The sequence below is a fragment of the Cucumis sativus genome, chromosome 1, assembly GCF_000004075.3.
Source record: "Cucumis sativus cultivar 9930 chromosome 1, Cucumber_9930_V3, whole genome shotgun sequence".
Lineage (NCBI taxonomy): Eukaryota > Viridiplantae > Streptophyta > Magnoliopsida > Cucurbitales > Cucurbitaceae > Cucumis > Cucumis sativus.
Genome location: NC_026655.2, coordinates 5,387,263 through 5,400,006, shown reverse-complemented (window position 1 = coordinate 5,400,006; position 12,744 = coordinate 5,387,263). Strand labels below are relative to the sequence as shown.

The 12,744-nt window shown below is 31.9% G+C and overlaps 3 protein-coding genes across 3 annotated transcripts; 1 reads left to right on the top strand and 2 right to left on the bottom strand.

Moving 5' to 3' along the window:
• Positions 1-1,093: 1,093 nt before the first annotated feature.
• On the top strand, positions 1,094-2,776 carry GRX2 (glutaredoxin). The gene is made up of 4 exons (NM_001287210.1): positions 1,094-1,197; positions 1,678-1,766; positions 2,498-2,596; positions 2,691-2,776. Exons 1-4 carry the CDS (start codon positions 1,094-1,096, stop codon positions 2,774-2,776), a joined length of 378 nt encoding a protein of 125 aa, NP_001274139.1.
• Positions 2,777-3,420: 644 nt separating this feature from the next.
• Positions 3,421-7,178, bottom strand: LOC101204330 (anthranilate phosphoribosyltransferase, chloroplastic). Its single transcript, XM_004152434.3, has 10 exons — positions 6,776-7,178; positions 6,509-6,652; positions 6,007-6,168; positions 5,810-5,893; positions 5,209-5,397; positions 4,546-4,636; positions 4,369-4,428; positions 4,157-4,275; positions 3,954-4,088; positions 3,421-3,880 (listed from the first exon to the last, which is right to left on the bottom strand). Exons 1-10 carry the CDS (start codon positions 7,019-7,021, stop codon positions 3,872-3,874), a joined length of 1,239 nt encoding a protein of 412 aa, XP_004152482.1. The 5' UTR covers positions 7,022-7,178; the 3' UTR covers positions 3,421-3,871.
• Positions 7,179-8,125: 947 nt separating this feature from the next.
• LOC101203279 lies at positions 8,126-12,041 on the bottom strand. The gene is made up of 3 exons (XM_011653316.2): positions 10,727-12,041; positions 9,301-9,360; positions 8,126-8,447 (listed from the first exon to the last, which is right to left on the bottom strand). Exons 1-3 carry the CDS (start codon positions 11,553-11,555, stop codon positions 8,425-8,427), a joined length of 912 nt encoding a protein of 303 aa, XP_011651618.1. The 5' UTR covers positions 11,556-12,041; the 3' UTR covers positions 8,126-8,424.
• Between the last annotated feature and the right edge of the window lie 703 nt (positions 12,042-12,744).

The window sequence follows — 12,744 nt, the reverse complement described above, 5'->3', positions numbered from 1 at the left end:
TATAATTTAATGATTACGGTTTGATCTCATCTACGAAGATAAAGGAATTGTCAAAAATAACAAATTTGATAAAATACTTATGCAAAACTTTCACATTCTATCAATAATAGACATGGATAACTATTGACATAGTTTTATCAATGTAATTGATAGGTAATGATGGAAGACTTATCCGTGTCATTATCATAGAATATAAAATTTTTCGTTCGTAAATATCTTAATTTATTTTATTATTTTTTAAAATAATCAAAATAATCCTTTCTTATTCTTACTCAATCCTTCCTTATTCCTTCCTCAATCCTTATTTATTCCTTTCCTCGATTCATCTCAATCTTTTCTGTCGTATAATTAATCAATTTAAGTTTAAATATTATTTAATCTATTTTTTTATTTATAATTTTTATACGGACGAGTTCTGTTAATTTTAATTTTTTTATTTTAAAAAACACAACAATTTAATCGCACGTAACAATTACGTAAAAAAATTAAAAATAAACGTTGTATTTGAAGAAATTACTTAAAATTATTTTACGAAAACTAAGATGGTTTGATAAATTAAATAATATATAATTTGTGTATTGAAGTTAGAATACGAATTTAAAAATAATAATAATTTATTGATACTAAACGTTTGTATAAAAAACGTTGAAAATGCACGTCGTATTTAAGAAAACTAATGTAACTTGTTTTACGAAAAAATAAATTAAATATATGAATATTTGTTTATTTGATTTAGAATATGAATTTTTAAAAAGTAATAGTAAGAAATAATTTTCATAATCTTTTCCATCTAATATTTTCGTGAAACAAATATTATCATCTCTTTATCTCTCTAAACGCGGGACCGTTAATGATTAATAATTAATAATTAAGAAAAGAAAGAAATTCGGACGGGGGAATAAATTATTCCTGGGCATTGAAGGTATTCGGCGTTCGGACGGCCGTGGAAGCGTATTCCTTTTACTCTTTCAGCAAGTGAACTTGACATAAAAGATTCGTTACTTCAGACCTTCAAATTCTTCTTCTCATTTCCAAATTCATTCCGATCTCTTCATACCAAAGACTCCTTGAAACTCTCTTGTTAAGCGAGGTCATGGGGTCCTGGTTCAGCTCAAACAAATTCAGTAAAGAAGAGTTGGAATTAGCTCTTAACGAAGTCAAGAAGATAGTCTCCACTGACCCTGTTGTTGTTTTCAGGTTCTATCACTACCCGAGAACTTTTTTTTTTCAAGTTTTACCAGAATTCCCAAATGTCAAGCCAAAGTGGAAATGTCTCTTTGGGTTTTGATCTTTCTCGTATGAATTTCTTGTTGACTCTTCCCAGTTCCCACCATTTACTTTTTCGTCTCTATGTTTCATCCCGTGTTAATGAAAACGTGCAGAATGTTGAATGATTTAACTCTTATTGCTATGAAAATTGGCTGATTTTTTTGTTTATGGAAATTCAAGATTGAAGAATAAAAGAAAACTAATAATTTCAACTTTTTGTGTGTGCCAACTTACTCCCGCCTTTAGATTTTGTAAATAAAAAAAAGCATCAAACTTGTATGTACCCTTCTTCAAATTATAAGTTCAAATTGATACATTTGTTTTAAATTGATACAACCCAAAGTTAAAGGGGTATATATGATACTTTCCCTCTTTTTATGATCCAATAACTCTTTGTTCACATGGCAGTAAGACTTATTGTGGGTTTTGCTCGAGTGTCAAGAAGCTGCTCACACAGCTTGGAGCTAGGTATAAGGTCATTGAATTGGACCAGAAAAGTAAGTATCATTTTTGTCTTAGATTCTGCTACAACTTTCTATGCTTTTGTCTAAATGTTTGTTCTAGGTGTTCTCTTACTAAAACATAACCTTTATATATCATGAAAGCTGAAAACTGAAGTTGAATGAAAGATATTTGCTATTTGCAACTGGGAAAATAGTCTTTCCTCTTTTATTGAGTTCATAGTTGACTGATGAGATTCAAATTTTGAAAGGAGAGTTAGTTTTCAGTAATACCCTTCAACTTTAGCTCTTATGTTATGAAATCATGACACACCAAATTTTCCATAAGAGTTCATTGAAAAGTTTGCTCGATGAGGAAAAAAAACCATATTGTAGTTTCAAGAGTGAGGAGATAATATTGCACATTAACCCAGGAGTAACTTTTGCAACTTATTCTAAGTGGAAACAAAATGTGGGCCGGAAAACCCCATAATTGCTTGGAATCTCATTCAATGTCCTGCACAATCACTATCTGAAGTTTTCTTCATTGTTGAGTAAAAATAATTAAAGCCAACCACACATTCTCGATGAATCCATTCACAATATCAAACATGATGACATATAATGAATGTTTTTCTGGCTGAGATAACGCGTGTGTGTTAGCTCAATTTTCAAGTCGTCTACAATAACTTGGTCGAGTTGTATAATTACCCCGTAACAAGTTATTTGAGCTGCTCTGCTTGTAACTGTTCTTGGAACATTATTTTGAGGAATACATCTATATGAAGGTGATGGAGATAAAATTCAGTCAGCTTTAGCGGAGTGGACTGGCCAAACCACGGTACCTAATGTGTTTATTGGAGGAAAGCACATCGGTGGTTGCGATGGTAAGAACAGCTATTTATTCCTTTGCATAATGCCTAGTCAGTTTGTATTTCTCCCAACTTTTCTTATCTTCTATCCCTATTTCCTTCGTTGCAGCGGTTACAGAGAAGCATCACAGAGGTCAGCTAGTGCCACTTCTTACTGAGGCCGGTGCCATTGCCGGTAACTCTGCTCAGCTGTAGCTTTGGTTCACTGCTTCACAATCTAGTGATGAAGCAAATGTATGTCGATGGATATCGAGGTGTGTACAAAACAGTTGTGAAAATGGTTTAACGTAGCTTTTTAAGTTATCTAAAATAAAATGTGGAAGCTGAAGACATCTATGGCTATGGTTGAATTCCTGCATAGATAAATATTTGGAACACAATGATCAATTGTTCTAATTGATTCTGCTTGCTTTACCGCTACCACGTTACGGTTAGCTTAACCACAAGCGTCGATCAAGTTGTTAAAGAGTCAAGTATTTGTTTTAGTTCATTAATTTGAACTTTTAGTTATCTGATTGTTCAATGTTGTAAGGTTATGTTTGTCATTGAAAGAACAAAGATAGAGTGAGAGATTTAATGCAAGTTTGGATTGACTTTATAAATTGTTATAAACGTTTTTTTTTTCACTTATAAATGCTTGTTTAATCACTCAGTTTTGAATATAACCAATAACATGTACGTATGCTATGATAAAAAGTATCCTGGATTAAAATGCCATAGAAAAGTCTTGAAATTTATTCCTACTGTATGTTGATTAACAATTCAAGCAAAATCTTACTAAATACAATAATTTTAGCAAAAACTCGAGTTATCGTCCTACCAAAATAACATACAGCGTGTAACGGAGAATGTATTAGTGACTATAAAGTTTTTTATTATGCATAATGAAAAACGAAATATAACAACCTTACACTCCTTAAAATAAATGCCCAAACATAAAACTTCCACAGCTTTATTGAAAACATTACGACAAGGATTGTCTACAATTACATACTCCACCATGGTGGTTATATGATTCAGCCTTCCAATGCTAGCCTCGATTGATTCAAAATTTTCTTGCAAATCTTCTGGCCCTCAACTGCACCTAAAAGAATTATATTTGATTAAATAATTAACTATTTGATTTGATCATAAAAAGATGGTCAACTCAAGCTGTGGGATGCAGTTGATAAACGCCGGAGGATTATCTTCTTTGAAACAACTTGTCTGACATTCAAAAGGAAACAACCTCTAACTCTTCGTAATCTTATTCACCAGCTCAATTTTTAAGTGCTTCTATGCATATACTTCTTATAGCTTCTGCAATCATTCAAAACTGAAATGAGAATGTTACTAATGGATGGAAGTTGAGAAGTAAGTAAACACTACTTACATTGGAGAGCTTGATCCACAAATCAAGGGTTTTCATGGCTTTTCCAGACTGTTGAGTTTCACGAGCCAACTCGATTCCTTCGGATAAGGTGTTTACTTTGCAGCTAACCAGAAGGGAAGCAGCAGCATTCAGGATCTGAAAAGATTGTTCAGATTATTCAGCATATATTTTCAACGGGAAGATACTTCATTACAATATCTTACAAGTGCATTTGCAATATGCCCCTTTTCCCCGGATAGCACACGCTTCAACACCTTTGCGTTACAATCAGAATCTCCACCTCGAAGGTCATCTATGGTGCAGCGAGGGATGCCAAAATCCACTATAGCACAGTTTGGAAGATTTTAGATGGACTCTTAAATTGATGATCACCATACTATATAATAAACTTAACATATACTCAAGATATTCTTACATGGATCAAATGAAAACTTCTCAACCTTTCCAGGTTTTACATCAAGAATATGCCCTGGTCCTGTAATACGTTTACACATGCATAATAGTAAGGTGGGAATTGTACATAAAGAATCAACATGAAAAGATCAGTGTAAATGACCATGGGTGTCTATGGAGTCTGAAAAGAAAATCTCACCAAGGGGGCTCATCTCATCCAAACCCTCAGAGTGAACTACTAATGCTCTTTTCATGCCAAATAGTTGCAGTGCATTAGCCATTTTGGAGACCTGTCCACAGAATAGTTTGATGAACACCATGGTCACAGATGAAATTTGGAAAGATAGCCAACTAAAAGACGATAGTCCCAAAGTTTTAAACTACATATTTTCTCAAAAGAAAGAAAGAAAGAAAGAAAGAAAAGAAAAGCATGTACGCAAAAGATAATATTATTCCTTGATTGAACACATCCGCACAATTCAAAGGCTAAATTTTACAGTAGCATTCAGTCAGCTACTCGAGTCTACAGGGATGCAGATTAAATTTGTTTGGAGTAAATGCAATGGCCTCCTTAAAATAATTAATCAAAATGCAATGGCCTCCTTAAAATAATTAATCATTAACTACTATTGTAGATTGCATTTATTACTTGCTAAATAACAATTATTAAAGCTCCTAATTCACAAGTGTGATACAGACGGAAAATCAATTGCAATAATATCAACAACCATCCACCAGCACGATGCTTCATCCAAATTAAGAATGCATGTATAATGAAAATAATAACTGCAATTCTTTCTAACAAAACGAAGGAATGAAATTATAAACTTCAGCTCAATGAGACCAAGAAAAAGAACCTTACCAAGTTCTCAGAATATACACCAACAACAGCGAAAGGGACTCTTGCCGGATTAAGCATAGGGCCCAGTATGTTAAATGCAGTTTTTACTTTTAGCTTCTTCCTGACAGGGCTGACAATCTTCATTGCAGGATGGTATTTAGGAGCCATCATGAAGCCAATTCCAACTTCATCAACGCACTTGGCAACTCCCTGTTTCAAGAGATCAAGAACTGAACTATTGGCATGAATATAAATTATTTCCTCACAAAATTATAACAATGTTAATTCTTTGATCCATACAGTTTTATGAGAATTCTTGCATGATAGTATTCATCACAGTTTATGCCCTTTGATATATGTTAATTGCTATAAATCTGATGTGCCAATCAACAAAAAGAATGGAATGAATATGATGGCCAGGGCCGACAGATGTATGTTCAATAACATCTTTATTAATTCCAATTTACAGCTGCACTTAACCGATCAGGAGTTTGGTGCATGTGATAGTAAACCAATATCCTTTTGATGTCAACATTAGCATATTATGGTCTATTTAGTTTACTCAACAAAAAAGAACCACATTATACGAGTAAAAAGCTTAAAAGCAAGTTAGCGCACTAACCTCAGGGCCCAAATCAATAACTACCCCCAATGCCTCTAAGACATCAGCACTTCCACATGCCGAAGAACTCGAACGGTTTCCTTGCTGCAATGCTCACGGTCGATAACAATTATCTCCACTCAGTACATATAATCTTTCGATATGTTCGAATAAAATTGTAGCATTGAAGGTACACCGGAAAAATCTTTCTTACTCACCTTGGCAACCTTTGTGCCACATGCTGCAGCAAGTATCGAAGCACCAGTTGAGATGTTTACTGTGTTTGCTCCATCACCACCTGTTCCAACAATGTCAACGGCATCAAATAAGCCATCCACCTTCACACTATGCTTGATCATCGCCCTCGCAAGTCCCACAATCTGCTTAATCATAAACGTACTTTCAAATAATTCCTCCCTCTATTATTCATTAATGTTTGTACTGTTCTTATTCTTATGACCTTTTATCAAGCAGATGACATGCACAATAGAAAGGGTTGGGTCTTAACATTCGCAATGAAAGATTCATAGTCATTACTCTGCTATTCTTTTTAATATTATCCAGAACTACATGTTTATCCTTTATTATAAAATGTAGCAGTGTAGCACAAACACAAAGTATTTCAAACATGTTGATGATTAGCAACCTCTTGACTACATTTTCATTCTCTGAAACAATGACCAACACAAACTCAGAGAACAGTTCAAATAACGGACTTACTTCTTCATAAGTCTCTCCTTTCGCTCTAAGTAACACAAGGAAAGCACTAATTGCTGCTTCACTGGCATCGTTAAGAAGATACTGAAGAGACGCCTCCGCTTCATCCTCCGACAAATCCACGCGATTAATTAAAGATTCAATCAACTATTGAAGTCAACATTCAAAGAGAAAGAACAATTTGAGAAACAAAAAGAAAAAGAGAAAACACTCTATAAACGAGAAACATACAAGAAATGAAAATGGAGGGAAACTAAGTAAACCAATTACATTACTGAATGAAGTAACTGGCCCGCTCGCATTTGCAACTCCAGCCGATGACACATCAACCGCAACCACCGTTCTTGAAGGAGAAATCGAGGGCAGAAGGTGAGAATTCAAACCTCGGAACTTGCTACAGCTTCGCCTTGGAGGATTTAGAAAACCGAAAGTAGTAGAACACAGAGAAGTTGCTTCAGAATGGGAAGTGAAAGAAGGCGGCAATGAAATCGGAGATAGAGAAGAAGAAAACGCCATTGGTAATGGAAGTCGATGGCCCTGAATTCGACGGGACGATTATTTTCTTCAAGAAATGGAAACTGTGTTGATAGAAGGATCGGCTCCGAAGTCGCCGCTCGGCCCCACTCCCCGCGCTGGTTTTTTCCTTCATCGCCTTCTGATTTTTTATAGTAACTTTTTTTTTGGTGAAGACAGGTATCTTTTTCTCTTTTTTTTTTTTGTCTTTTGTCTTTTTTTTCTTTTAACTGAATATTGTTTGTGGGAAAAATAGCCTCAACTAAATTATGAAAAATAGCCTTCTATTTTGTCACTATTTTTTAAAATATTTTTATATTTTATAAACTTTCATCAAACTTTAAAACAATAAAACAAATTTTAACTCGAATTTGGTCATTGTTTTATTTTTAATAATTATTTTTCTAATTTGTATTAATACCTTTTCTCAATTTTTTATTTTTATATTTTGGGTAGAATAGTTCTTAACTTTCAAAAATAAAAATAATCTTTTAAATTTTATCTTTTTTTTGTTTTTTTTGTTTCCTAAAACTTAACTTGATTTTTTAAAATAGTGATAAAAAGCAAATAAACAAAACAAACAAAAAAAGATAAGTAATAGAAAACAAGTGTTAAACAAAAATTCACACAATTAGTAAATGAAGCTTTTGAATTTTTCAACCTAGATAAGGATATATTTGTATAGTCTAGTAGATGATCTAGAATAAAAATATAAATCAATCTTATATCCCACCACAACTTTTCAAGTCTCGTTTTAGTTAAAAAGAAATTTAAAGAATTTTTATAAATGATTATAGTTTTGAAATGTTTATTAAAATTGATAATTAATATTGAATTCTTTCTAATTTTTTTAAAAGTAAGTTTAATAGTTTAAAAACGAGAAATGACATGGTTTTCTTTTATGCTTTAATTTGTTCAACTTTAATCCATATATTTTTTTTGAATTGTACAATTTTAATTCTAAAATTTTCAATAAATCCTAATTAGTTTCTTGTTAGATTTGTTAAATACATTCAATCTCAACTCAACAAGCACCAGTTTGATAAACTATCTTTCTCCACAGAAATTATTGTTATTATCATTATTATTTAATGATCTCAAATGAAATTAAAATTAGAAGTATGAAAATTTCAAATTCTATTACTACTCAGATTGATACAAAGTAACTCTCAATTTTCCACAAAAAGAAAAAAAAAAAAAACGTTACAAAAACCTTATGAAATTCTATTGCTGGCCCATTAATTAAATCTATAAAATTTTCTAAAAAAATTATAAATATCTCCCCCACCATGCACGTGTACATACAAATACTATTCAGGCCCTCGTGGAAATTAATTAGCACGAAGCATTTTCTTTGGTCTGCCCAAAAACCAAATTTCCCCATTTCGTAATCACCTCTTCTTTGTCTACAACATCAGCATCAAGCTTCCTATAATCATATTTACAAACATATTAATTATAATTTCAATTATACAAAATTCAAGAATACAATAAAATTAACCTATAATTCCCAAAATAATAATAATATCAATACAGATAGATTATCCATCTTTATTGTGCAAAAAATAAAACACCAAAAGATTGTTATGCACATTTATGCTTAAGCTTGTAGACTCCTTCATCGTCCTAAACTATAAAAATGGTATACATTGCCCACCCCGTGATTGTTTATGTGAAGCATTTAGGAGTTTAAGATATTAATTAAAATATTTAATTAGTTAAATAAAATTATAAAAAAGTTTTTTCAACTATTTAATTAATTATCTATAACCAATTTACTAATAGTTGGGATTAAAACCCATTACCGCACTCGTTATTAGCATATGTAGTTATAAATATTTTTAGAACTAATTACTGATACTAGCTTAGTTAATTAGAAGTAATTAAGTATTAAATTTTAATTAATATCAAATTCATTGAATATAAATTGCTTGACTTTAGTTTTAAAATTAAAAATAAAATATTTATACTTCGTAAAAAAAATTAACTATAAATTACTCGTTCATCAAATATTTATCATAAAAAGTATTATGATTATTGATTAGATTATTTTAATAAATTGAATGGTTGTTTACTGTTTGATCAATTGATACATTTTTTTTTTAAATGATAAGATTTATTTTAAGAAACAAAATGTGAAAGTTTATATTTGATAAGTAAAAAGCTTAATATCTATTATAGTTTTAAAATATTATAAATAAAAAATTATTAAAATTTAACTCATTTATAAATAAACTTTAGAAGAAGAAAAAGTAGATAAATTGTTTAACCATATATTTTACCTGCTATAGTGGCTTTGATTGCTGTCCATGATGTCATCCTTCTTGGTAACGAGCTCATAACTGCAAAATTACATTACCATATGTTTAATATATTTTAGACTCAAACTAAGGGAAAAAGAAAAGACAAAAACAAAAAACAAAAAACAAAAAAGTTAATATATATATATATAAGGTGGTAGGACATAGGAACCTTAAATGCATGAACTTTATTGATTTTGGCAATTGGCATCTCAATTAATATTTTTCCTTTTTCATATCTCAATTATTTGGTACTAAGAAACGAAATAATGGAATTTTGTGTACTCTTAGGTATGCCTTAAATAATTAAACTAAGTTTAGGAATATCGGTACCCAAAGCCTCAACTATGGATTTCCTAATAAAGTAAAATAAGCTCACTTATGGTTGTTGTAAAGTAGTGTCCCAAACGTATGTGTATAATAGTAAAATTCACAAATTAGATTTTAATTTGAGCAGTGGTTGAAAGTATGTTTCATAATATAATTATAAATCATATAACTAGTTGTTTCTATTTAGATGATATATTTATTAATTTATAAACATCAAATTTTAGAAAAAATTACTCTTTTAGCCTTCAAGTTTAAAGGTGTATTTTTTTTGCTTATGAATTTTATAAATGTACATTTTTAGTTTATAAATTTATAATATTAATACACCTATTTTATAAGTTTTTGAAAGTGTAATATAATTATTTAAGAGTAAGGAAAATTGTCAAAAATGAATTTTAGAAATATTGTTTTATTTGATTTCTAACCTTTGTTTATACATTCTATATCATAAAAATCCCATCACTTAAATAAAATTTATAAAAACATTGATGTTTCCAAGGAAACGTTTAAACAGAAAACGATAATGTTACAAAAATTATCAAAACAATCAATAATTTGCTAAAGGGAATTAATAAAAAGAAACTTAATACACAAACTATAAATGACAACTTTATATTTGAATGTTAAAATTGAAGACGAATAAAATTAATTTATCGAATATACAAACTGTAAATGACAACATTATATTTAAAATTATAATACTAATTTAAGTTAGAAGCAATGAAAAAAGTGAATAAAATCAAACTTGTCAAGTAAAATTTTGTTTTATTTATTTATTCGATAAAAAAAACCATATTAAATTTCTCAAACTCTAGAAAAAAGAATGGAAAAAAGTTAAATTACAAACTTCATCTCTAGATTTTTTTTTAAAAAAATCAGTCCCTCTAGTTTATAATAAACTTAAAATTTATAAAAACCTAAGAATGAAAAACGAAAAAAAAAAAAAAGATGAACAAATATAAAAATTTAATCCTATGGCTAATAAATATTAAATTGTAATTTTCTTTTGTTAATTGTAAAACCAAATATATAATTTAATAAGAGAATAATGAGAATTAGGAAAGTATCCCCAACTTACCAAAATCACAAGTAGAGGTAGAATTGGAGCTCCCACACATACATAGCTGTCTAACGCTATCCGTACCATACCCGCACGTGCCACCAGTAGCCTGACACGCTCGACAAAAATCTTCATTTGCTTGGACCGAATATTTCACACGAATCCCATAGGCCCATTCATCAGGCCCATTAATCCTCAACGGAGCCAGGCTATAAGCACTACTGTACCCTTCACACTGAAGTTTCGTGAGGTTTATAGCCTTAATCGACTCAAAAGGAACCGCACAGCACTCAGGTGGACCGGACCCGTAAACCCGGCTTGGTTTTCTATGGCCCAATAAATCCCAAGCCGGGCAATCGTAATAGTCCTCACAACCAATCCCCGATATGTTTCTGCAGACTAGATGCTTGTTTGGGAACCCTTGGAAGAGCGGCGACTGGGCGGAGCAACCGATGAGGAGAAATGCGTTATCGGCAGTTGGATTCAGGTACGGTAACCGCCATTCCTCGATGTCGAAGCCGTTGCCTCGACCGCCGAGGACGATGTTAGAGCAGGTCGACATGTGAGGGTCGTGGAGAGTTAGGGCTTCGTAAGCGTAATCGATGTCTAACACTCTGTAAGATCCGGATCGGATGTGGAACATTAGAACGTCGTTCATGCAGTAGAGAAGGTCGCGGTAGCCGGGATGGCCGCAACCGTATTGGAGAGCGAAGGGATAATCGACGGTGATGTTGCCGCAGAAGGAGCGGCAAGCGTCGGAATGGATGTTGGTGGTGGAACTGAATAGTGGAAGAGATGCGAGGATGAGAGAGAGGGAGAGAGGAATTAGGAGTGATGTTGTTGACATTGTTGAAGGTGATGAAGGAATGAGTGAGTGAGTGAATGAGTGAGGATTGAGTTTGAAGGAGTGATGTGATTTAGGGAAAATGATACTTTGCTTGAGGGTGGAGATTGGAGAAGAAATTGGTGTCGGTTTAGGGGGGGGTGATTGGGGCGGGGCTACTTTATTCAGATGAGTATTGTTGAAGAATTTGGATTGAATTTGTTAATTCTTCTGCTTTTTCATGAGGATATGATTTGATTTTGTGTTTGTTCGTTGATGGGTTTCTTCTGCTTTTTTGTGAAATTCTGCTACCTTTAGCCATTCTCTGTCATGGACAAACCCTTTTCTTCTTTTTCTTCAAATTCTTCATTGAGGGGGAGATTCTTCAGCCAAAAGTAGAAGTTTCCATTTTCTATAATCTTCTCTTTCTTCTTAGGGGGAAAAATCCAAACGTTTACCTTGAATTTTGCAATGCGAGAAGAATGAAGAAGATACATAAACTTTCATGTAATTCTTCAATTTCATTGAAGTATAAGTTTAGTTTTATGTACGTGTTCTTATTTCTACGGGGCCTCCCCAACTTCAAAGCATGAGAATGGGTGAAATTAAACCAATTAATTTAGTATTTTTGTGCGAATGGCTTCATCAGGGAATGATATAATTGAAAGTTGATAAAAAACATGGTAGATGAAAAACAAAAAGATCTTTCAAGTTAATTTAAGTATGTTTGGAGAGGTGCTAATAGTAATAGGTATTTCAAATTTAGCAATTAACAGAACTCAAATTAAAAATCAAATTCAAACTTCAAATATTATGAACTACACTTCTTGAAGAATCCAATAGAAACATAATGCAAGTGAAGGATTAATGTATATGTGTTACGTTAATACTCAACATTATTTCCTTCAATAAAGGATGTATATGCCCTAACTTAACATGGTATACATGGGCAATTACCAAAGTTGCTATTTTGTGAGGTTAAAAATTTGATCTCATTTACTTTCTTTTCGAGAAGATTAGTCTGGTTAATCGAAACAAAACTAAGAGAATAAGGGGGGTTGGATCCAGTAAGTAGATTGGATTAGTAAGTTAATTTGTAAATTTAAAACAAAAGTTGTTTAAAAGAAAAAAGAAGAAGAAGTTAATCAACAAATCTGAAAAATAGAAATAGAGGGGAAAATAGAAAGTTTAATCACTCAACCAAAATCTAGGG